Source organism: Onychostruthus taczanowskii, unplaced genomic scaffold (genome assembly GCF_017590055.1).
Source record: "Onychostruthus taczanowskii isolate IOZ18803 unplaced genomic scaffold, ASM1759005v1 scaffold17, whole genome shotgun sequence".
NCBI lineage: Eukaryota > Metazoa > Chordata > Aves > Passeriformes > Passeridae > Onychostruthus > Onychostruthus taczanowskii.
The window spans coordinates 7,809,907-7,837,155 of NW_024498906.1; the positions used below are offsets into that span (position 1 = coordinate 7,809,907).

General features: G+C 34.5%; 1 protein-coding gene across 1 annotated transcript in view; it reads right to left on the bottom strand.

The window, feature by feature from the left end:
- CFAP47 (cilia and flagella associated protein 47) overlaps positions 1–27,249 on the bottom strand; it is a 258,908-nt gene that overhangs the window by 212,469 nt on the left and 19,190 nt on the right. The window contains exons 16-26 of the mRNA XM_041399915.1: positions 26,209–26,339; positions 24,988–25,110; positions 23,397–23,528; positions 22,136–22,213; positions 21,421–21,565; positions 19,780–19,874; positions 12,515–12,665; positions 9,540–9,640; positions 8,298–8,457; positions 3,249–3,441; positions 1,707–1,916 (exon numbers count right to left, since the gene is read on the bottom strand). Of these exons, the coding sequence (XP_041255849.1) occupies positions 1,707–1,916; positions 3,249–3,441; positions 8,298–8,457; positions 9,540–9,640; positions 12,515–12,665; positions 19,780–19,874; positions 21,421–21,565; positions 22,136–22,213; positions 23,397–23,528; positions 24,988–25,110; positions 26,209–26,339 (1,519 nt within the window). The remainder of the gene's footprint in view (positions 1–1,706; positions 1,917–3,248; positions 3,442–8,297; positions 8,458–9,539; positions 9,641–12,514; positions 12,666–19,779; positions 19,875–21,420; positions 21,566–22,135; positions 22,214–23,396; positions 23,529–24,987; positions 25,111–26,208; positions 26,340–27,249) is intronic.

Sequence of the window (27,249 nt, forward strand, 5' to 3'; positions counted from 1 at the left end):
ATTCTTTTATTTCTGATGCTGTGTTATTTCACTCAGTTTTGCTGAGACTTTATACCACCTGCTCTTAAAGCCACCCACAACTCAACTGTCTGCCAGAAAATCCCATATACATTAGCAAACTGCTGTTATGACTTCTGTCCATTAACAAATACTTTAGTTCTACATTTTAAAACCTAGCAACAACTCTGAGATGATTTGACATTCTGGAGCATTAATTCTTTCACTCTTATGAGCAGGAATGGCTGTTAAGGTTACTTGGATAAATTTTATTTGCTATTTTTTTTTAAAACACATTCAGTTTGCCTTTAAATTGAGGGTCATATTCTTTATTTCCTTTTAATGGCAAATATAGAAAAATTTTTATTACTCAGACGGAATTTTTATTTCTCTGTAACAAGGTTTGAGAAGCTGCTAGTGCATCATATAAAAAGTTATTAAAACTAAATATTGTGCCTGTGCCAGCTCAGAAGCTACATTTTAGACTTGATCATAATCTTAAATTATCCTTTTCTTGTAATTACAGCAAGCTTTAACACAGATTTATGAATCACACCCCACACAATGATTAAATCCTAGAATTAAATAAAATTAATAACAAATAGATTCTTGGTTGACAATCTATACAGAAATATTTGAAATATTAACCTAGAGAGCAGCAATAACTTAAAGATCCATAACAATTGCATAAAAAAATATAAAATTTAGTTTTATATTTATTTAAAAGCCCATTCTAAGCTGCAGGATGGAATTATTTATCCCTCAAAATAGTTGATTTAGTTAAACTACTAAATACAGGAATGACTTTAATAGCAGGAGTGCCTATCTTTCTTCCTCTTGTCCTCACCCTCTCATCCCATCTCTGGCAGAGCTGAACAAGAGAAGTTATCAGTAGATATGAATGAGATCTTGAAACAAGACCTTAAGATGGACACTTAGATGGATTTTATCTAAGAGACCAAAGTGGAAATTTTTAGACATGAATGTAATTCAGTTGAAAAAAGGAAATAAATGTCTATCTTCCATTTTCATTTTTTTCAGAGGATTCTTGTGGAAAACTGAAAGATAGAAACTTCCACAGACACTGAAGGGTTTGATCTGCAGCCTTGGAAGAAGCTTGGATTCATGTAAAAATAAAGTGCACAGACATTAAGTAGAAAAATCATAAACTTACTATAGCTGTAAGTAAGAATATACCTTAAGTAAGTAAGAAACTGTATTGGGTAAGGTGGTGAAGGGTTTACAATGTAGGTGTGTAATTGTATAGAGCAAGCTAAGAGTTTCGAAGTCATAATAGAAGCGTATTTGTGGACACGTAATAGTAGCCCACTGGATAAAAGTATCTGCAGTGCAGCAGAATTAAGTAAAGGTGATAGGTTAGAAAAGAAAAATAAACTTTGTGGTAACTGTCCATTGGATTAGAAAGTTACATATTGTCTTGGAATGAAGCACTTGTGACTACTTTGAGTTATAGCCCACTGCTTGCTCCTTTGAAATCTCACAGCCTCTGAGACTGATGTTTATCTGAGACTAATTTATCTGAGCAATAAATAATGTTTAGCCCCGCTGTGGTCCCATTCCTTCATTAAAAGCAGTGATAATAATAGATTCTTGCATTCCTTTACCCAACTCTTGTGATTTCTGTGTATTATATCCAACCTGGTCTGTCTGGAACCTTCCCCCAGGTGAACTGGAATTGCACACATTACCTGTTGTCTTCTTGATCAATGAAGAGCATTTCCCCTAAAAATGACATTGGCTTAGATGATTTGAAGCTGATACGGCAGGTCAGTTCATTAGCTGTGCCATCTGATGAAAGAACAATATTTTGTCCCTCTGGGAACTCCACAGAAAAAGGGCAAGTCCTGGTACCATCTGCAAGTTCAAGCTGAGGAAGTCTAACTCTAATTTGTGATTGCCTGTGTTAAGGATAAATAGTAGGTGTTTATGGTCACAGGATTGCAGTAATAAATTCATAGATTCTCACATTCACAAAACTCTTTTACAGTTGAATACAGAATAACAACTTTAGTTCTCAAGTGCAAATCAAACAAAACTAATTTAAAAAATAAAATTCTTCCATCATTTAGATGCTAGTTTGTTTTCTTTTTTTGTATGTATATGAACATTTTATGCTGACCCACAGTATCTGAACATTCAAATGAAATTTCTACTAATTGTGCTACAAAAGGCATAAAGAGTTTTCTGAAACTCCGAAGTTTCATTAGTGCTCATTAAACTGCACTATTGCACAATTAAGTTAAAGAAAGTTATAAAATAGAAATATTAAGGGTAAATTTGTGAAGATGCTGAAGATACTTCAGTATGTAGTTATGTAGTTCCAGGTTTCAGCTCTGAAATAAGAACAGCAGTCAGTCCAGGCCCATGTGGAATCCCTTCAGTTCCAACCACTGAGCTACTGACAACAGACAAATCACTTGACAAATCAGCACAACTCAGACAAGACAATAATAATTTGAAGGTAATTTAATTAATTTACAACATAAGGACATTTTTGCTGTAATTCTAGTATTGAAATGATATTACACAAGCTTAGCAAACAAATATTACTGTTCTTTACTAATTACAAAAAGAAAAGATAAATCTTAAAAACTTGAATAGTTGCAATGTTAAGTTATACTACATTATATGAAGATTACCAGGATGAAGTAAGTGATCCACAGAAAAATAAAAAATATATTGATTTCTTATTGAAACAAGTGGCAGGATAAAAACATTTCTGCTGTCCTTTGCAATAAAACCTCACATGGAAAGAAGGAAAAAAAAAAAAAACCCAAAAAAAACCCACCCTCCAATGTTCAGTTAGCTAAACCTCAAACCAGTGCAGTAGAAAAAATAAAATTACAGAAAGATTTTATGTTGCCACAATGTGAAAAACAGAAATAAGATTTAAAACCTTAGTATCTGGCTAAACACAACAAAAACTCCTGGTAAGTCTCTGCTTTGAATTTTTTGCTATCCATAGTAATTTTCTATTTCTGATATAAATTCATAGAGTGAAGATATCAGAAGACAGACACTTGATGAAGCAGATACATTTGAGGGAAAAACATGGGCTTGTTGAATATTCAACAATATTAATTACATTAATTTTCTCTTAAATATACACATTCTTCTGCTGAGCATAAAATTAATGCTAACATTCACAAATATTAATTCATTTTTTCATAAATGAATGAAACAAAGAATTATTCAGGATTTCTGTAAAAAATATACTTTGAGATTTTTACCTTATAAAATCCTGTGGAATGATGGTGACTACTGCTTCAGTTTCCACATCCAGAGGAACTGGCATCAGCATTAAAAAAGGGGGATGAAACTCCATTTTTGGTGACCTCATAGTGCCAGACAATGTTAGTATGTATTGTGATGAATTATCATTTAGATACAACATTATTTCAGATGTGTATGTCCCAGGACAAGCTGTTGAAAAGGTTTAAAAACATATTTATAATACCATAAATACAGGAACGTAAAAGAGTTATAGTAAGAGGTTTAAGGTTGGAATTTTTGTTTGTTAAGAATTTTTTTTTATTTAGTACTGCTTTCTTTCTCAAAATGTAGTTTTAACATAACATAAATATTGTATGAGAAGAGTATTTATTAAGAAAGCTCAGAACACCTGCCTTTAGCAAACCAGAAATTCACATTTTTTTAACTTGTCAGAATTTTGTCTAACTTCAATAAATGAGTTTACTGCATTAATATTCCATTCTATATAATACCAATACAACAGCAGAATTTTAAGGATTGTGGTCATACTTTTAATTACACTAATTGACACAGTGAATGCTTATTTTATAAAGGAGTAACTATTGGAAGCATCTGACTGCCAAGACAAGGAAAGGTTAGTACCTTTTAAGCGTAATTAAATTACACTTAAAAGTGTAAGAGTGCAATTACACCACTTCAAAGATGCCTCCAAAACTTATAGAGTGGCCAAGCAGCCTCACACAAGACAGCAGGAGGTTCTACCCTCCACTCAGAGCATCTCCCATTTCACAGAATCATTTAGCTTTTAGGATCATCAAGTCCAACTACAACCCTAATATTGCTGAGTCCACCAAAAGAGAAGGGAAGGGATGACCAAATATTCTTCTCCAAGTGCTCTCTACACACGTATGCTCTCTATGCCCAGCACAGCTGGGCATGACAACAGCAGGGATAAGGATTTCCTTGTGTTCTGCCCCTCCTCAGGCATCTTGCTCCCTGCTGCAAGGCAGTTCTCTCTAGGATGGAAAACCAGGGTTTTTTTCACTAATTCAAGGAACAAAGTACTTCCTTCCACATCTGCTAAACTATGAAAGTGACATTCCAAACCATGCAGTGCCATTTACCCAGCCCTCAGTCATTCTCACCTGCTGAAGAGCTAGCAAAATCAGCAGTTTTGAGGCAAGCTAATGAACATCTCCTGGATTTAGAAATAAATTTTCAGTAATGTGTTGTAAAACAACCTAAAAAGTTTCGTTGAATTTTTGAGAAAAAAACACCTTTTTCTTTGATTCCCCTTGATTAGATCTGTAGGAAAATAGCCTCACCCAATAATTAAGATAGCAAAAAAAATTATGTCATTTATGTGTTTTCACGAACACATCTATCTCAGGGAACAAAATGCACAACAGGGTCTTTTGAGATTATCTCAGATCATTACTTCCACTGAAAGAAAGAGCTGTCACTGTCATACAAAAAGAAGAAAATCTAGTGTCTTCCAAGTACTTTGTCTTTTTCCCTCCCTGTAAGAGCTAATTTCCTAATGGAGGTGACAATAGAAGAGCATCATGGATGCTGTTATGCCACCAGAATATGACCTGTGGATCCCTTCATTTCAAACCAGCAAACACAAAAATGCAAACTGAAAACCAGCTCTAAGGGGAATCTGCTGCCCTGTTTGCAACACCTAACTAATTCTATGTTAAATGTAAACCAGCTTTTGGAGACAATACTGCTGAGAAGGCTAAAAAGATTCTGCCTCCAGGTTTTGATACAACAGGAACACATCCTCCTCTGGATTTTCTCTTTCATGGAGAGAAAGGAAAGGTGAAAAAGCATCAGAAAAAAAGTCATGGAGATGGATGAAGAACCAAACAGGATATTTTTTACAAGCTTATAAGAAAGGATGTTCTATACAAGCTCCTCCCATGTACCAGCCCATCCAACAGCTGGGCTGTAACTAAACTGTATTTCTGGTGTCCTCTCTTTATCCGTATGTATGACAAGGTGAAGTGAAAGGACATAAACAATAAATACCATAGAGATGGAACACAGTGAAGGAAGAAAAGTACAGGAGCACATGTCAGTACTAAAGAATGTGCATTTTTCACTAACTCACATTTTTAATTATTTATATTATCCATAGTTTCAAAGTTAGGCAATAGTAGTGTTAAGCTTTTCTCATACAAATTTTCCACCTACATTTTCCATGCCAGAGAATCCCTAGCTCACCCAAAGACCAGAACAGACAGTGCCTGCATCACTGATCATCCTGTGTGTGGATCCACACATTTACTAACACCAAAATTCAGCATAGTATGTAAACCAATAAATTATTGCTTATGTCACAAACACCAGGACAATGCAATACCATCATTTTAAACAGACACAAAGGCAAAACCACATGAATTCTGTCATTCATTAAGATTTGTTCATTAGTTTGGAACACCTAGGACCAGTGATTTCAGGATATTTCATGTTAAATAAATTACTTAGAAATTAATGAGAGTCATGTCCTGAAATGACTGCTGAAGTCAAGAATTTATTCTACTCCTCACACCTTTCATGACTGCTGTCAAAGCCTGGGCTGCTGTTACGCTCTGATATACCACCATTAATTTCTAGTCCAGCAGATGTGAACATTTTCCTTAGGGATATTTGATGGTACTTAAAAATTTGTCAATCTAAATCTGCCAAGGACTAACAAAATCTGTAGAATTATATGGGAAATATTTTCTCTTCTCCAGGAATAGCAACTCTATAATATATTTTCAGAGTTTATGAGAAGAAAAGAAAAACACCCTCTGCTCTTCTCACCCTCTTAAGTTTCTATTATATGGTTATACAGTTCCTACATTTGTCTCCCAAAAGCATGTTTGTAGTTTAGTTGGCTTGTACCTTATGATAATTCAGGTGTTACTGCATCTATACCCCTTCAGAATTAATAGCTACCACTGAGCACTTTGCATACAGTGAAATACAGACTTCAAAGCAGAAAAGCCACAGACAGCTAGAACTTAAATGTATTCTAAAAAAAAAAAAAAAAAAAAAAAATACAGTGAAATACAGACTTCAAAGCTGAAAAGCCACAGACAGCTAGAACTTACATGTATTCTAAAAAAAAATAAAAAAAACCAAAAACTCAAAAGCAAACTAATAGTTTCTTCACAGAATTTGTTAAAGGTCACAGTTATTTAATAGCTTGCTGTTGCAGAAAAAAAAAATTAAAAATGAAAGATCACACAATCAAAGTATCAAAGTTGTCATCTGTGCCCATTACACAATCATCACAACATCCAGCATCTCTGAACTCCCAGTAATGGAACCCAAGAGCACAAATTCCTTGTAACTTCCTTTGCTGCAGATAAGTTTTTTCATATCGAAATTAGGTATAGTGAAAAATTTTTTAAAATGTTAATGCATTATACCACAAAACAGCATAAGAGGATCACAGTAATGTCTTCAGTTCTTGAAAATCTCTATTTTTAGAGCACTGTTTTAACAGTTAGCATGATTTTACCACCAACATAAGCTCTTCCATTTAATTAAACATTGCACTTTATTATAGCATTTTGTACTCTATCATAACTGCTGCAGCATATTTAAATAAATTATCCTAATGCACACTCAAAGTTCATTTTACAGTTTGTTCATCCCCCCACATACTAACAACGTTACAGCACAAGCCTATGAATGTGATTAGTGCCCCATGTTCATTAACAAAATTCCTGTGTGGGTTTTGATGTATTTAATGCTGTCTTACAAGAGCTAATAATGATATGCACTGAAGGTACAGCATAAATAGGTTATAAATCATGAGAAAATACTTAGAACATTGAATTAAGGGTAATTGATCTTACAGTTATTTATGATTTTCTGTAAACAAAAGATATGGGAACACAGCAAAAATACAGATAACTTCAAATTACAGTCATTTATCAGTCATATTTATGTATATATGCACATCTGCATTTACACATACAATTTATCCTGTAATTCAAAATATTGGCTTTTATTTTTATGCTGTTCTCTGCTTCACAGTCTGCAACAAGAAACTCCAAGCAACATGTGCAATTAAACACTGCTCTTGCATAGTCACATTTACAGAACCATACTTAATGCAGTCTTCTCAATTTATCATAGAGTCATGGCAAGAGTCTTATATCTCTATTTTTCTTTATTTATATTAAATTGTTTGCAGTGCTTAACTGAGGTTAGAGATTTCAGTGCTATGATGAAGAATAACAGCAACATCTTTCTTTAGGATAGGGACGCTCACTTGCTGATTCAGTGTCAAATCCAACTGACACAACAACTTTTCTTCCCCTTGACAATGCTGCAGCCCCAAAAGTACTGCACTGAAATTCTCAACAGGGTGGGGTTCTGCGGGCATCAGTTGCATTTGCTGGTGGGATTTATCAGCTCAAGTACAGTGTTACACCCTATGAATCTTCTACATCACTGTCTACACTAAACACCTAGCTGGGGAAAAAGTAGAATCTTAATTTTCCTATTCTTCTATTCCTTTTCTGGAGTTATGTAGTTGATGATAATTTTCCCTTATTCTTCCAAGTTTTGTTAGAAATCTATTTTACTTTTTTTCTTTTTAGGGACTGGTTGCCTGACCAGTCTACTCCAAAAATACCAGAGACAAGTGATTTTAAATCTTACTGAAGCAGGAAATTTCTATTCTTATCTAAATTATGCCTATTTAGAGTAAATTTTAAAATCATTCCAAGTACCTTGGAAAGCTTTACTACCTAAGTCAGCCAACCTAAATGCATCTGAAGTAGCAGCCCTGAAAATGATACACCTATCCCAGTCCTCGATGCTTTATGTATGAAAAACCTGATGCTTTCTATGTGCAAAGCAGACTTTTCAAATAATGCAATTTCAAAGACAGTGATTCCACACTTTTTGTTAGGTCTGCAGCTGTCATGTTTTCTCAGAAAAAAAAAACAAACCTTTAGTTGATCAAAATAAGCACTAGTATTGATTCATCATAAAATGCCATTTAAACATCCCTATGCAAATGGCCAATCTATAGAAGAATTAATAAAATTACTTACGAGGCCAGAAGTACACAGTAATACTGACTTCTTCTTCTTCATTAATATGTCCATGCCTCAGACTAAATCTGAAAATGCCATCTTCTATATTTTTGTCTGCATCATCAAAATTCAATTTCCATTTTACACCGTTTTCTGAGAGACACTTCAGGACAAGGTTCTGTAAATGTTTTCAGAAAAGGAGTGATGTTGAAAGAGGGAAAGCAGCAAACACTGTGATATTTTTCACATTGCTCCTTCCTAAGCATTCTTTGTGCAAACACACCAGAGGGAAAGCAAGAAGAACTCAGTTTGTTATATCTGTGGGGTGCAAAGGTGAGTATGCCTATCTGCACAGGCTAGATGCTTTCCAGTCATTCACCACATTCACAAAGCGAATACTTTCTTTCCAGAATGGAAAAACCTCATTTAAGTGAAGTAAATAGATCAAAGCATCACAGTGGGAGTGCTTAGACAAACAGAATGAGGACCTATTCCTGATAAAAATGAAGCACAGTAAGCACTAAACACATGGCTCACATCTAGACTCACAGATGGAGATGTTGAAAATGGAAAAAGTTCACAATAGATTTGCAAAACCTATTCTTTCAATTCAGTAAGATGACAGTGGAACCAAAAAAATAAAATTAAATTCCTTTATCTCAGAGTTACTCTCTCAGCTTTTGAAACATGCCTAGCTAGGAAAATACCTTGACTAAGTATTATCATTGTTTATTGAATGCACTTGAAAAAGCATTTCAAGTATTTTCATCATTGTCAAAAATATTTTTTCTAATTTCTAACCAAAGCCTTCAGGTATGTTCTGCATTCATACAATTCATACAATGTTCTGCATTCATACAAATTACCTGTGTTGCAAATATTAAATTTAGTGCCTTTTTTTCCCCCCATTAAGCCATAAGTCATGACAAGGAATTCTTGGGAGTGTCAGTTGGCACAGTCACTACCATACAAGGCACTGGGATGCAGTTTCACTGTTTGGCTCATCATGGCACAAATCATTTGCATCCTGGCACCATCACTGTCTCATTTACTGGTACAGGTAGATGCAGAAAATCTTCACAATTATACTATTCATATCTATTTCTTACACAATTCACCGACAATTTCTCATCGTGCCCACATTTTCTTATTTTCAGAGTTAGTACAAGCCCAATTTTAAATTTTGGATAAAATTTATAGTGACTAAAAGACAAACATGAAATCAAAAGCAGAACAAAATGACAATGACAATGTCATTACCTGAGAATTCATACTCATATCAGCAGTACTGGAATTCATGTAACTCAAATGTTGTTCAAATTTAAATTCCATTGAAGAAAACTGCACAAGTGGTTGAAGTCCTATTAGAAAAAAAACAATTTAAAATGTTTATACAGCATCATAAGACAAATATTTTCTCGAAGTACCTTCATAAAATCATTGTTTCTATACGTGTTTAGGGAAGATGTTTCTCCCCTTCTTGATGCTCCCATACTATATACATGATTACTGTAATCTAACTTGGTCACATTAAAATTATTTCCATTTTATATCTACCAGAGTCACAGCACCTCTCCTTCATATCACAAGAGCCACATGATCTTCCTTCTGCAGATGAATGCACTTACATTTCTAATAGTAACCATTAGACAAGACTTGGAATATTTTATATAAAACAGCCTTTCTCCTAATTTCATAGAGCTTGAACAAAACATCATCACAACATATGAATTTTTGAAGTGGGAGTTTAGAAAAATAGAGGTGTGTGTTCCCACATCCTCATCTTACTTCTTGGAAACAGAACTGGAAATAAACCTAGCAAGCACACTGAATCCTTTTATTAAAATCTGAACATCAGCTCCATTCCCAGTGTTGATCAATTCTCTTCTCCCCCTGAAAAACCCAAAGAATTTCCTAATCACATATATCACAACAATATTATCTGTATTTCTCTAAATCATAGGCACATAAGCTCTCTAGAGTAATATTATTTCAAAGTAGGAACAGGATCTGCTGGAACCCTTTCACCAGCACACAACTGTGTCACGCACAAAGTCCTCAGCTCTCTCACAAGCTGCCTGTACCAGGAGAACACGGCACAACTGAAACTGTCAGGGAAAGGAGATTATCTACCCAACCAAAAAAACTGTGACTTGAATTATTAAAACGTATGTCAGCTCCCATGAGGCCATTACATTGATAGTAAAAACTTCTCCTTTGTACCAGTTTAGATTAGACTCGTGTCTTTTCCAGTTGGGTTTCCTGTCCCACTTTGTTTGAGATTGTTCTCTTTCAGTTCTTTCTTACATACACATAAACACTTCCACAGGGAAAAGTCTTATAAGTATTTAAGAAAAAGATCTCCTTTCCTTCCCAAGTGCTGAAACAGTTTACAATCTTTGTCTTTAAAAAAAAGTAAATCAAAAAACAGATTCCTGATGGATTGAAAACATATGGACTACACTGAAGTTAAAAGACAAGACTACCCCAAGATCAGGGTGATTCTCTTCTCAGGGTGAAGACCACAAATAGAAGATATTGATTTAAATGCCAACCACACTATCCCGTGCAGTCTGAATCCCAGTCAACCAGAACAACTATCTCAGGAAAATAAAAATTGCAAAAGCAGAAAACTAATGTGCCATAAAGCATCCAGCAGTGAGAATTAGGCATATTTGCCAAATCAAGGCTTAGAACTTGCAAGATACTTTTTACTCAATTTTAGTTTTTAACATGTTAATCTGAAATTATTTAATAACAGTTGTCAGAATGTAATCAAATCATCAACTTCTTATTTTAACAGTAAAAATAATCTGGCTATTTGCCTGCACCCATATGTTTATCTCAAATACTGAGCAGTCAAGAAACTTATTTAGACTTCTCTGCCTCCTCCCAGACCATTAAGATACCCAGTAAGAATTTAATTTCAATACTCAAATTTTAACAGAAGCCACACTTCATTTTTTCAACTATTTCTTAGACTTGAAAGTATTATATATTCACTTTTCTATTATGTTACTTGGCTGATACATGTACTTTTGAAGAAAGTCTACATAGCAAAATATAAATTTGTGATAAAATTTGGATAAGATTATCAATTATCCATGAGATTTAGTGATTGCATCTATTTCACAAAGAAAGGCAAAAGGAAATAAACATTTTCTTTTCGCTTCACATTACTTAAATCACTCCTGCACTATAAATTTGTGACTTGGATTCATATTTTCACTTAGTGATGTGTTTCCTAATAATCTCATATACATATGTACATTCACCTTTATTCTATATGTTCTCAAATTACATGTATTTTAGAAACATTTAATATTAATTTACTTTTATAACAAGATTTAATAAAGATCTCTCAGATTTCTTTGATATTGTAAAAGATCTTAAAAGACTTAAGAGAGAAACAAAGGGAAAAAGTCAAATATAGACAAATCCTAATAAATTAGGAGCTGCTTTTACCCCACTTTACGCATTTAATTGGCCAAGCCTCCTTCGGTGCTCCCAAGAGATTTAAACATTACACCAACATCATTCTAGGAAGACACTCTGTACTTCACTCCCATCTCAAATAAAAAGTGGTTATACATTAAAATCTGAAATTAGGAAAGCCAGTGTATTCAAATATTCACAATTTATAGATCTACATGACAGTGAGAATAAGACAGGAGACTAAAGAGAACCACAAATTCTTTCTAAAAAAAGCAGACAATAATTATATAAGATATCAATTTCTTTGCTGCAGGCAAATGGCCTGTATCTTTGGCTATTAACAACCTCTGACAAGCCAGATGGGATGAAGGCCATTCAGAGGCATTTCAAAGGAGTTTTAAATACATCTAGAGATCCTAGTTTTGATAGGAGAATTCTACAAAAGAGTATGACTGACATGCTACTTTTCTACACTTTTCAGAGAACTGCTGTAATTACTGGGACTTGCATGATGTAGTAGTCTAGAAACACTAATAAATGGATAGACACAAAAAATAGTTTTGGTAAACTATTTTGATATAAGGCAAATACAAACAAATATTTTCTCCACATCATGCTTAGGTACAGAAAGTTCAGCTTCAAGCATATTTAAAAACACGAATCAAAACCTGAAAATTTTGCAAGTGTTCAATAAATGTACAAATTACACAAATTGTAATTAAGAAGCCATTCGCTGCAAAGCAAAAATATCACTCCAAATCTATGTATCCAGCAGGTGTTTAAAGGCCTTGTTCACCCACCAATAGCTCTGACTTTACACTTGGGCAGAGCTGGGATCTCCGGGGGTGGTGGGAGCGTGGGGCCACCGCGCTTCAGAGGCATGGTAGGAACTGGAGTTGGGGAACTGACCCGAGGAACAGCAATTGGGAGAATGAAGTCATATACTGCCACCTAAAGGGAAAGAAAATATTGTGGTAATTTTCCCAAAAAAATCATAGGTACCTCCTGAACCATCTGAACATACATTCCTGTTTTGGCAGAATTATTGAAATTTTGGATAACAGGATTTTCATTTATTGGAACTCAGAATTAGTTCTCTAAGTAAGCATTGCCCAGGTATTTTTTCCCCCCATTAAGGAAAAGTTCTATAACCAAAAGTATCAGGATTATCAGCAGAGCTACAGACAAGGCTTCTGGTAAGTCACAGTGTCGTGTTCCACTCCTGCCACCCTCATGAGTGAAAAACGACGGGAGCCGTGGCCCAAATGCAGAAGCTTATGTCAGAAAAGAGGAGGGAAAACAAAGCTACATCAGTTTTGGAAGCCTTTCTCGAAGGCTGAACAGCAAAGGTCAACCATTACAGTACACCCAGTACAAACAAAATGGGCTCTGAGATCAAAGGTGAAATATAAGCTAAAATTGAGAAACCTTGGGGAAAAAAATAACTCTTAAAACCTTTGTGATGAAATGCCACTGAATTCTAGGAGCCTAAATTCCAGTGATTTTGATCCTCATTTTATCTGTGCTATCACATTCCCAAGTGGGGTTTCAAACTTAAAAAATGGTGTGTTTTGTACAGAATCTTCTTTTTTGACAGACTGTGCATCAGAAAGACCAAATTTATTTCAAAAAGCACTTTCAAAGAGATCTTGCCTCTTGCTCTGTCTTTCCAAGGACCAACACACTAAGGCAGTATGTTCTCCAGAAAAAACGTATGGATAACCTTAATAAAGTTAATGAAAAAAAAACCCCAAATCTGCACTAAACCCCCTGTTAGAGTCCTTCAAATCCTGTTTTCACCTTGAAGGCCACAGAAATCTTAGAAAGGAATTAAACCTATAAAATCTTCATGCTGCTTAGAAAAAGCAGCAAAACCAGCTATATAAAGATGTTATGAATCATTTAAAAGCTTTCAAAACCTGCAGAAAATAGTGCGTCATTCCTCACTTTCACATCTGTGGTAGCAAGGAAAATATATAAATGACAGGAAAGAAAACCAAAAGTGTCCTAAGGCAGGGCATGAAGCACAAATCCATCTGCAACACCTACTGAGAAGCAAACACACGGGAGTGTGTGGAGTTCCAGCACGGTCTGTGACACACAATTACACACTTCTGGAGAGTGAGGTGTGGGCTGAGCCTTGTGGAATTTTCTGTCTTTTTGTGCTTAGCTCAAAAGTATGGAATGAGGAGCAAGTTTTTGCAGCAAGATTACCACAGTCCCTTGTTTTATATTGATACTTCAAATCTAATAATTATTAGATTTTATAACATATAACTGGCTTTTCAGAATTGACATTTAATATTTTTTAGTAACTAAAGCTCAAGATACATCAAAAAGATTGAGTAAAAATCTCCTGCTTTGAATTATATACTCTTCTATTTTTAGTATCTCAAGTCACCCACATAAAACACTTCATCAAGTTACATCTTCAAAATATGTTCTTATAACAAAGCTAATTTTGTTTAAGTTTGGTGAGATTAAAATGTTTAGTTATTATAGATTTCATGACAGCACAGGCTGTGCAAAGGAGTGCAGTCTTGCACTGCAATTGTTACTCAACAATGCTGGTATGTTTAGGTCAGACAGCAAAAAATGGAATCCCTTTCTCCCTCTTCCAAATCAGCAAATCAAAACCTGTTTTTCATCCCAACTAACAGGGAAATTTGGTTTTTCCTTACTATACAACAAAGGGGTTATTTTCTAAGAACTGGCAAACATAAGTAAATATGTGAAAGACTCAATTCACTACATGAAGATCATGATGTTCACTGAAAACCTACTTTTGCTACGAAGTACAATGGTACAAATTCAAGGCCAAAATAACTCATAGAAATATATTTATATAATTGAGAACAAATCACAGATCTTTTATTTTATTCATACATTAATTGCACATTATGTAAATTACATTACAAATGAGAAATCCTTTCAAAATTCTAAGTAGAAATCAGATTATAATATATACACATATTGCTGAAACAGAATTAAAAACTCATTTCAGTTATTAGGACTTCCCCTTGCAAGCAGAATCATTAGGTTTCTTTCTATAAATATAAAAAAAAAACCTCTTTATGATTAATTTTTGATTTTTCAAACTCCATAATAGAAAATTCCCTCTTTTGCAAGATTACATACTTTAAAAAGTAATTTCAATACTTAAAAAATAAATCCTTGGACTATTACTGGACTTGTCATTGCTTTTTATATAATTTATGAATACTTTATAGTTACTTATCTATTGAGATATTTTCCTGAAGCTGCATTTAAGTTCACACCCTGGAGAACATGGGAAGGGGCAGGAAGGAAGCAACCTAGAGAGAGTTCTTTCACAAACACTCCTGTTTGTTAATATCATTGTAAGAAACATTTTTCCTGTCCTGATGTACACTGATTATGCATGTTGGCTGGAAAGGAGGAATCATCTACAAAGTCAGTCTTAGAATCAAAATACTTCAAAAGAAACTTTAAAAAGACAGGTGAGACAAAGGAGCTTTTTGTTGCATGTTCACATGGAACACCTCCAAAGGATGCTGGTCAGGTTGCCACCATAAGTTAACTCTTCAAATAAAAATAACTTACTTAGAAACTTTTATTCAGATGGCATCTTAATTTTTTTTTTTCACTAGAATTACTAAACAAATAGAAGCTGTTGGTCATAAAGAATCTGTGAGATTATGAAATCTCTGCTACCAAAACTCATTTCAATTTATGAAATAAGTTTGATATTAACAGTTTGGTAGCTCTGAGCTCAACACTCGGGAGCTGACTGGCTTCCTGCCTTGGCCCTAAATACCTGATATAAGACAAGAAACAAAATGGGGAAAAAGCACCCCATCAAACATCACAAGTAAAATAGTATTTTACATAAAATTCATGGATCAAAAATAAACTGAAGCACAGCTGTCACGTAGCAATCTGAGAGCAGAAAAAAAAGTATCGTTATTTTCAAAAAACACTTTCAAAGCAGTTATTTCATCTCTATCTTTACTAAGTATTCCAAGGCAATACTATATCTTAGAAAGAATAAAATCTATTTCTCTAATTATTATTCTAATAGAGCATGTATTCTCAAGGTTGAATAAAAATTTTGCTAATTCAGAAGTCATATAGTTTGTTTAGCATAAAGAATATGTAACATCTCTCTAAAATTAGTGTTTTCTTTCACAATACAACTTCCCAGGGAATTACCAGTAAATCAATAAGCTAATTTATTACTTAAAATTACATTAAAACATCTGTGAAAGATAATAATACTCTTGTATTTATCATATAATACCATGCAGATTGTTCAAGTATCTTGAAGCATTTGTGAAAAGGTTGATCTTAAATTTTCTTTATTTATACCTCTAAAACACAAATTCAGCAGGGATACAAGGAGATAAAATGGAAATGTACATTAGAAAAAATCAGTTTGATTCAAATTTAAACCTCACTGCAAAGCCAAGAGTTTATGTCCTTCAGTTGAATCCAATAGACACTCCCAGCCTTCTCACAAATTTAACATGAGCTTTTTTTTAAGATATACTGAAATCTTTCATTCCTCCTGTTTTATATCACAGAAAAGCAGCTTCCACAGTGAATAATGTAACTGCTGTTCAAAGCCATCATTCAAAGCACCGCAATAAAATTAAATCTTTCCTTTGTATATGGTCAGAGATGATGCAACAACAATAGCCTGTAATTCCACAGCTGCAGATTTTCCATAGAATTCACTTATTACACGACAAATCTGTTCTTTCATTAAAAAAAGGGGGGGGCAAATGTCATTTAACAGGACAAAAAGCCCCACCTAAACACCTGCCAACTCCCTACAACAAGCTTAAGCAATAAGTTCTGACAGGTGTGACTTGTTCTGTTTATCTCAATCAAAGGCACTCCAAGGCTTCTTTACTACCCAGTTGTGTATTTTGCCCTTTTTCCATGATGCTGGAATTTTTTATTTCAGCAGGTTAAAAAAAAAAATAAAATACTCGTTTTGAATCACTACATTCCTGCACTTTGCTTTGCATGCTGTCCCCAGCAGACCCTGCAGGACCTCTGTGAGCAGGGGATCATCCTGCCTGAAGAAGCACAGACAGACAGATAGATAAAGATGATATAGACACAGATATAGATTATAAACATATACATGATATCAATACTGCTTTCATTGACAGCTCTGACTTATACAGCTACCAAACACTAAGGCTGAAATCTCTGCAGTGAGATGCAGAGTCCTGTCACCTCTAACACCTTCAAAGACACTGCAATAACAGCAAGGCACAGCCACAATGTGCCTGAGCAACATCCCAGCCTTATCTATAATGCATGGACTCCATTTTCTCACTTGGAATACTGAAGGAACTGCCTGATCAGTTTTTAAGGTTTATTCTTTTAAGCATGCCAAGACATTTCATCTCTAAGAGCATCTTTTGATATCCCATGTATTAATACGTATTATATTTAGTGAGAGTTGTAGCAGGTCTTCAAAATTCCTATATATGTACTACATTTGTTGATCTGAAATGTTTTTTAGCAGAATTCAAGACTGCATTCAAGACTAAATTAATTGCAACCTTACATTAATAATTCAGGTAGCTTTAATAAATTTTTTAAGTACACTAAAATGATTTCATGCTTTTTTTTAATGTTTTTGGCAGTGCTCCTGAATTATTTTTACTTTTCCTTAGCCCTAGTATCCACTTTTTAAAGAAAACATCAGTATAGTGGGGGTTTGTTGGTTTATAGGGTAGTGTTGTCAGTAATGACTACAACAGCAGGAAGTTCTAGTAAAACCAGAAGGCAGACAGAAGAGAATGTGACCTGATGGGATACAGAAGGTTTGTAACAGCTGGGAGGTAAGCTGGGGAAGAGCAGTTATCAAAAAAACAGAGATGAGATCAGAAACAGCTGTTGCAGTGCAGAGGCAGGAAATAGCACTTGCAACTGTGAAACCTGAATAGAGGAAGCTGAACACACAGAGATTAGAGATTTGGGGTTTTCGGTTTTTTTCAAAACTGGAAAATCAGAAAAGAAATCTGGTGAGAAAATGTAATTAAAGCAACAATTATTAGCTGGCTATGAGGGGCCCCAAGAAAATTTCCTTTTTGAAGTTTTTATTTCCTTATTTCTGAAGGAAGTTATTTCTGTTTGCCAAAAATTATTCTTAAGATTTGAAAAACACTTAGACCCAGAGTCTGAAAAACAAAAAATAAAATCTGTAATCAATAGGTGCAATATTCTACAGCCTTTTCTGTTTGTTCTCTTTTTAGGGGTTGTTTGCTTGTTTGTTTGGGTTTTTTTTTTTTTTTTGCAAGAACAGTTACAAAACTGATCCCGTCAAGTGGTGTAAAAATTGTTTTCCCAAATTTATACCACAATTAAAGTAGACTTCCAACTGGCATAACCTTGTCTTCACTTAAGCCAGTGTAAACCAGTACCAAATGACAGCTGGACATGGTTCATCAATAATGAACAGCAATCCTGAACATCATGTTGACAAGACAAACTAAATTAAACACAGAGAGCAACCTGCTATTTCAGCATTCTTCAGAAATATTAATTTACAGCAATGTCATTTGGAATATTTCTGCTTTTATTCTATCCTGCAACTTGACAAGGAAAGGAAATAGTAATAGAGCTCAAATGTCACAATGGAAAACAGAGTTCTTCTCTTTTCCATTGCTTTCTTTCAGACTTTCTTTCCAAGTGGAATTGTCCCACTTCTTTCTAAACATGGCATCCCACATGGGAACAGTGTGCAGCTGAAGTGTTATCAGCCCTGATTAGAACAACTAATTTACTTGCTTTTTTAATAAAAATATTCCTATTGGTATGGTAGTCTCTGCTCTTAATTCTTGTTCAGCTTGTAGCTTGCAATGCCATACACATAGCTTATCCCAAGAGCATTATCTACTCCTGTATTCCCATTACTGGCCCTTCTTACTCAATGGACAATGCCAGCATTTTCCTTTGCTGAGTTTCTCCAGTTTGATTATAGGTCACTCATGATATTCTGTAGGCACCATTTTGCAAACAATTGTAAAATGTTATACTTTCCTGACACTTAAAAACATAGGACAACTATTTATTTTCACTTAATTCAAGGCCTGCCATAATACAGAAGGAATTTTTTTATAAATCTATTGACTCATATTCTGTCAGGAAAAATTATTTCAGAGTAGAGTATAGGCTATAAACTCAATCCATGTGTACACAGCTTCCATGTGTACACAGAAGAAAATCACGTCATCGGACACAGCCTGTAATATACAAATATTATTTGAATGATGCTTTGAACAAAGGAATTCCATCTTACACTGCTGGGAAGGCAGGGGTGGGAGATGGGTGGTGGTGGAAATAGAATAATCCTGACCCTTTCAAGATCCATAATGTCTTTTACCTTAAGAATTAATAACAGAGATAATGCAATGGATTTATATGCTGTAGAAGTGATCCCCAGCTGCTTGTTCTGAAGCTGGTTTATGATATCATACACTAAGTTTTTGCAGTTCATTGTTCTCCACATATGTAGAAACCCCAAATCTTCCATTTCCAAAGCATTTTTCTATGGGGTTGGATTTAAAATTCACTTGAGTACCCTCTATTGACAGTTACTGCCAATAAAATGCTAATTTTCAGATTTAAAAGTAACTTAAAGTCTCATATCTCAATTTTTTTCCACTCAAATAGCTCAACCAGAAAGCACCTTTTCCAGTCTTTATGACACATAAAACTCATGTACATTTGCAGTTTCTTGGGCATCTGGGAATACAGGCGAGAACAGCTGCAAAAAGAAGACGGCTGCTGGTTTGTTGAATGATTTCATGAATATGTGGTATGACAATTCAGTGTTAGTTTACACCACTTTTAATCCATTGAGGAAGTGTGTTTTCTTTGTGTATGCAAACACTTGAAGTTATAAAAAGGTTATTTAAGAACTTGTTGTCTTAAGAATTGCATTACTAATTATAAAACTATTGCAGAGACTAAAATGTTTATCTAACATCTCTCTTCTCCCACCACAGAAATATCACAGAGCATGATTTTAATTAACTTAATCACCACTGTTCCATAAACCTACCCTTTTTGGTGTCAAGGTCAAGAAGCATTGCAAAGACGACCCTTCCTTTAAGTAAACGGAGTAGAGATAAGGCTTTGAACGAGAACGGTCAATTGCTGCCAAACAAAATTCAGAATCAAATTACAGATGTTACTGCATGAAATATCAACTTTACAATAGCTGCAGTATTTTAAAGTGATTTCAAGTATCAAGAATCTACATATTTGCACGGTAAGCATTTCTCACAAAGCTACAGTGGAATATAGGATCTCTCATAAGGATTCTGAAGGTAATTTTGGGCAATCACCAGCAATTTTCATGGAAGTTATTCATTTGGGAGAACACAGTATTTCAGACAAAATAACAAACCAAAATAACATTGTCCTTTATCTTTGAGTAAAAGTGTTATGCTAAAATAGATAATTACATAATAAAATAATACCACAGGGATAAAAATAGTTGGCTGAAACTGGTTTGTGGGTTTTTTTCTAATAACTTTTAGGCATAATCTACATTTCCAATACAGCTTGCTTCATTTTTCAGACTTCCATGCTCAATTTTAAGGCACTGGCAGAAGCACAGGTTTCCAGCAAAGGCAATATTCCTCCAAGATCAGTATTCATTATGGAACACCAGAAGTATTCATCCAGTATTCACAATATGAGTATTGAATCTGACTGGATGTCACATGAGTGGTTTCAAGCACAAACTCTAATCCAGAGATCATGTGCAATGAGTCTGATCCCATGCTGGCTGCCTGCCTGTTGTAAAGAGCCTTACAGTTCTTTCGGAAGACTGACTAGGAGCCCTTACCTTCTCTTCCCTTTTAAGTGCACCACATGGTAAGAAAACCCCTCTAATTTGGGGAGATCATTTTTTTGCATCATCCACGTATGCATCATTCAACATAAAGATACAACTAAATTTTATAATACTGTCTTGCAAAAGAAAGAGTCTTAATTTCCTGAGTTTGCAGCTTTGCTTGTAAGGCCTCTTGTCCCTGCAAAATTGTCTTGTGAATAATTATGGTGGAAACATCCAAGGAGATGCCATGACTGAAGTAGAAAAGCCATGGGCAACAATGTGCAGGATAGGAATCTGCACTAGCTCTACCAAGCAAAAAAGAATTCAATTCTACTGCTGCCCCAATAACTTCCTGAGCTGAGCATTCATGCAGAACAGAGGCCCTGTCATTAACTTGCCGACACCCTGTCCCTCTGGGAAAAAGAAAAAACCCCTATACTAGTGATGAAATAATCAAATGGTAAATATTGTCCAAAAAGCGGGTATGATTCCATGAATTGGAAATTAATACAATTGTTTGGCTTTGTTTGTTTGGGTTTCTTAATACTTTATTTTAACTGGTGAGAAGGTATTCATATTTTTTATTACACCTTACCAACTTCGGGGAGGAAAAAATGCAGAAAAAATAGATCTACAGGGAACCTGACACTTTGCAAATATTTATTTTTTTGTCAAACGTCATCTTATAGGCAAACCAAAATGTTTCTTCTTAATTTATATTAAGCAACAGTTTTAAAAGAATTGCTTTAGGTTTTCTTATATCAAAAAATTTGTCTACCAGAAATAGTCTGACAGATTTTCTCTCATCATTATTCATTCTTTATTTAATGAAAATTTTGCTATAGCAAAAACAAATACCTGAATTGTCTTCAGCATTCAATTTAAAATCTGTATGCTTAGAAAAATCAAACTGCACTCTGGTACAAGATTGTCCTTTGTTCTGCAGCAAAAATGGAATTGATTTTGTAGAACCAACATAAACACCTTGATATTCAAATATTCCCTGTAAGTTTAAAGAAGAAAAGTGGGTGAAAGCACTGTGAAGTCAAGTTTACAACTCAACATAATGTGAAAAAATGTGATTGGCAAGATTCACAATTTATAACAAATCAAATAGATTTGATTTGTTGATAGGTTGGTTAATCAATAGTCTCACATAACCCTTATCTTTAAAATCTTTCCAGGACACAAAATAGAAGAGTTTAGAATTTAATATCAAGTTCAGTTACACCATCAGAAAAGTTTTAATCATTCAATAAACAGATTAGTGACTTACTTTTCCCTTTATTGCATTTTTTGCAATAATCACCTTAAGAAATACTCTCCCTTTTAACACACTTATTCCAGACTGCCAAATTCAAAAACTAAAGCTGTCAGCTATCATTTAATGTAACTGTTATATGAACATTTGGGTTTTAATATCTCTTCCTAAATTCATCTCTTTGATCATTTTCTTGGGATGCTAGTTTAGGAAGAAATGAAAAACATGAAATAGAGAGGAGCCACTTTGACATCTAGATAAAGCAAAATACCTAACCCATCTTACCAATTGCTACAATTTCTTCACACTTACCACATCAATGCCTATTTCAGTGATCTCTGAGAATCCACTGATCCTAAGCATGAGTTCTGCTGCATTCCTCACTGCTACCTAAGTGAAGGGACAACACTAGGACTGTGAAAAAGGTCATTTTAACATAACTATCTCACCAAATCTCTCATTATTACATGAAAAAAGTGTAACACAAAAAAAAACAACCCAACCCTACCCCACAGATACAAAGCAGAGAGAATAAATTGCACTGAAAATATGAAAATAATTCTGCCCTTATAATATGTTTTTTTGCTGCAAAAATATGAAGAAATAAAATAAATGCCTTCATTTTCTAGAACATATATATACAGATTCCAGTGGCTTCAAATCATGCCTTTGTGGTATACCACATCTGGGACAGATATAGCTTGATAAATATAGCTGTTAATTAAAAAATCCAGAAAAAAAAAATTAAAAAAAAACCCCACCCACAACGCAATGCTGTAAGAAAGACCAGTGACCAGTCTTCTCCAATTGTGCAGAAAAAATAATATCACAGGAGGCTGTGTTACTAGAATGAGTATTTTTTTTCCAACAGGAAAAATCTGTGTTCAGCAGCTATGAGGATTGGAATGTGTATCACAACACACATGGCTTGACAGAGCTGCTGGTACAAGGTAAACACTATTGTTCTGAGGAATATTAAATCTGTTGTAAAAATGGAAAAAATAAATGACTACTAGATTTAACAGGCATAATGCAGCCCCAGACGATGGTAGCAAAATTCAGGCCCTCAATAGAATCTATCTTTCCCAATCTCACTTATCTCAGAACCAGGCATACAGAAAACAAAATATGTTACATGTTTATTACACACCTACTATCAAAGTAAATCTAATAGTGGAGCCATCTCTGAGGAAACCACAAAAAGAAGTCAAGAAACTAAAAACATTTGAGTATTCCAATCCTGCCTCTCTATAGATTACAGAAACTGCAGGTATGTCTACATTATCTCGTAAAGAACAATCACCCATTACTTCCAACAACTTGTCAGTGATATAATATGAATCAGCTCAAACTGAGAGGCTGCTTTGATACTTCTCTGAGGACTGAGACAAAAAAAAAAAAACAAAAAAAAACAAAAACCAGAATAGATTACAGCAGTAATGATCTGCTGCAAGAAAACCTTATTCTTAAAAAGCATTAGAACACTGCCAATAAAATCCAAAAGATGCATTAACATACACACATAAACACAGAATAACACTCAAAAGCCAAAGCTCTTCCCATTTTGAAATACCTCCACTTTTTTATCAAAACTCATGCGTGCCTTTGGAGAGAAAGAGATTTTTAAATCAACAAGGCCTCCCACAGGTATCACTCCTTCAGTGGGTGTGATTTTCATTCCAGGCACTGGGTTGGAGTCAAGAACCTTCACAAACACAAACAAGAAACATACTGAATAAGGTGTTTTCATTCATTTGTTTTGGTGGTTTTTGTTTTATTTATACCAATATATCAAACATTTTATATTCTTACAAGGAGAACCTTCATATCATATAATGCTAACTTGGACTTAGAAGTTTGGGGAAAAATGCAATTAAACAAAATAAAGTGACAGATTTCTAAACATAACTGTCAATTTTTACTATGAAATAATTTTTGCTACCAATTGGCAACTTGGAGTTTGGAATTTTGTGTTGTTTTCAGTAAGTTTTCAAAATTACAATTTGCTACCTAGTAAGTCCCCCAAATATTCTATAAAACATTTTTTTTCAGTGACAAATAAATTCACCACTCCTTTTTTGACATTCACAGTAAGATGGGACACAGATGGGACACAGAACCCCAATTCTGTATAGCTCAGTGATATTAGAAGTAAATACTCGGTTTACCCACAGTTAGAAAAGACAAAAAGGAATTTCTTCTCTTCTAATGCACTCCTAACAGATAGCTTTTTAAAGGCTATTTACACAAGTGATAATGACTAAGACCTACCAGCTATTGAGTAATTCTGGAGCCTATAAAGGCTGGGTATGTTTGTTTTGTTGCTGGCTATGCTGATTTTATTCTTTCAGGCCCAGCCTCCAACATTATGGTACTACTTGTTATTCAAGGTTCAACTGATAAAAGATAAATCTGGTACAAATCAAAATAAATTAAACATGTTTCTCAGTACTGTAATAATGCAGTAACAAAAATTCTGTGGATTTTAATGAAAATTATTTTTCTTCACTAAATGCAGCAATTATTCTGTGATCAGCAAAATTAATGAGGTTATGTTTCCTACTAATTTGTGTATTATGTCTTTACCCACTCTGGCATCCATCTCATCCCTTCCTCAATTCATTGCAGAGCCCCTCTTTCCCCTGGATATTGGTTTAGCAAAGTCACCGCCTGTGCTGTGACTGCTCTGGGTCCCTGCATACACTGACTGGGCAGCAAGGGTAGGATGACCAGACAGTTAGCTCTGTCTCTCAATGCAGGAAAACATCCAATAAATGCTTTTCCATAGGGTACCCCAGTATGGGACTCTCTCCTTACCCCTGGCCCTCAGGAAACTGCCAGAATCATTTAGGCCATCACCACTTTGCTTGTCTTTTGTCCCATCTACTCATCAGTGCAAATTTGATGGAGGGCCATAATTCCTATTTACATCAATCTTGTTTCTCCAGAAAATGTCACAAAAACCTTAGTAGATGCATGATCTGGTAAATTCAACTCCCTTCTGCTACCCAACCCAAGGAAATAAGTGTGCTAGAAATAATTTAATAACTGAAATGCATATTTAATAACTGAAAACACAAAACCATAACATGATCTGGTAAAATCAACTCCCTTCTGCTACCCAACCCAAGGAAATAAGTGTGCTAGAAATAATTTTCTCTTACTTGGAAGTATGCATGGTTGCGTCCTGTGTTTAGAATCGTGGCTGTCTTACAAGTAGTGAAACCAATTGGACTGTGAGCAAAGGATATACTTTGAGCCACCAACTGAACTCTAGTAGCACCAAACTATTAAAAAACAAGAGACAGAAAAAAGAAGCAAACCACATAACATATTCCTAAGTACAATAAATAATTCAGCCTAATTTTTTAATCAGATAATGAGCTAATATAGCTGTGCAAATACATAAATTGGAAGTATTCAAATAGGAAAACAGCTTAAGTGTGAGAAAAGAATTACTCAATGTACTAAACTTATCTAGATTCAAATTGAACAGACTCAACCAACCCTACAGATATTTCTGGACTAATTTCAAGACCAGGAAAAATATTTTAATTTAACAGCACAAACTTCATTAATTCCAAATGTGTGATAAGGACAAGATATTTCAGAGATATTAATATCAGTAGAATTGCAAATATTCTAATTTACACACATCCTGGTTTACACATGGCAAACTTCCAAGACTTCAAAAGAAGAGGAAGTAAAGAAAAATAGCTATTGGGAAAAAAAACCCAAAAATTAAAACAGGCTCATCAAAAGAAAGTGAAAAGTTTTCTTGGCTCCCAGTAAAAGTTCTAGAACATGTAGCTTGTAGAAAAGAGTGGGGAAAAAAACCAACTCTTTCTTCTTCATACGTCCTGGTATGCAATGAAAGACAACAAATCACTAACCAAAGCTGAATGTCACTGTTTAGAAGACTACCCAGAACACTGCTTCTCAAATACCATGTTCAAATAACCACACAAAATTAAATTAAGAGTCTGTTGTTTACTTGGAACTCTGAAACATACCTTCCCATGCACACCTAGATTTTTATTCCTTTAATAAATAAAATATGTATAAAATCCTGTTGTATCATCTCTCAACATTTGTTTAGTCAAACTAGGCAAGCACAATAACTAGTCCATAATATATAAGGACCACTAAGCTGTGATGCCAAAGGAAGAACATCATCAAAAGCAAGGAAAAGGTAAAATGTCTTTGCCTTGCCATCTCCATCATCTCTATGGAGCATACTCTTTCGTTAAACATGTTAAGTAAAAGCTATATGAAATTAAAATATGCTAATAAACAACAGATTATAATAGAAATATTTTAAGGTATTACTTGTTTAAAGAAATCCATACATTTTTCTTCTCTAATGCTGTCACATGAATCGTTACCTTTGCAAAACATTTCAAGGTAATTGAATTTCCTTTGCGCACAGACAAGGTGAATTGTCCTGTTTCTGGACTGCTGAACCCTGGATGCCAAACAACTTCACACTCCACCTCACTATAGGCTTCCACAAACCCTAAATATATGTACATAATTTAGATGTTATAGCATACACATGGACAACTGTCAAATTGCATTGTATAATTAGAAATAACATAGGCAAATAAAACTGAAATGACCTATTACTGAATGTAAGCCTACATTTCTTAGGTGATGAACAGCCTGATGAATTAAGTAAAATTAGGTCTTGGATTCTCATGAGCATTGCATAATCTATTTATTACGATCCTGCAGTAAAACACTCAAAGTTTACTAGTATTTTTAGCCATTAATTACTCTAACAGTCAACACTGAAAAAAAAAAAGAAAATAACAGACTACCTTTCCTACAGAATAGCAACTTGGGGAAAGATCATATACACTTTTTTGCTTGCAACTGAGTCTGAATTTGTATTAGCAGAAATATCTTTTCTCAAGAATCAAAGCATACCAAATGCAATACAGTTAGCAGTTTGTTTTTTAATAATGGAGCTCCAGCATATCCCTGCGGAATATTATTTTTCAAAGAGAAGAAAGTAAAAGCTATACACACATCTAACAAATACTAATCCATGATGCAAATGCAGACTAATTCCAGACTGAATTCCATTTACGTTATTCAACCTTCATCAACTTTTTAGCAGCTTCATTCAGTGCTTTTGGAAAATTTCCTATCCTGATGAGCTGTGTGATGTTGCTGCCCCACTCTTGAAATGTCAGCAATCTGTGCTGAGAAAAATGTTTACACAAGCATTGCTGGCTGGGCATGGAAGCAGAGAGTTGGACTGAGTGTGCATTCAGGGCAGGGTTTACACAGAGAATGCTGCTGTGGTGCTAAACTGTGACCTGATACTGCTTTTGGGACACACTGATATTGACAGAAATCTAAAAATATAGTTTATAGCATCAGCTAAATGTTAGTCACATTTAATACTGTTGACATATAAG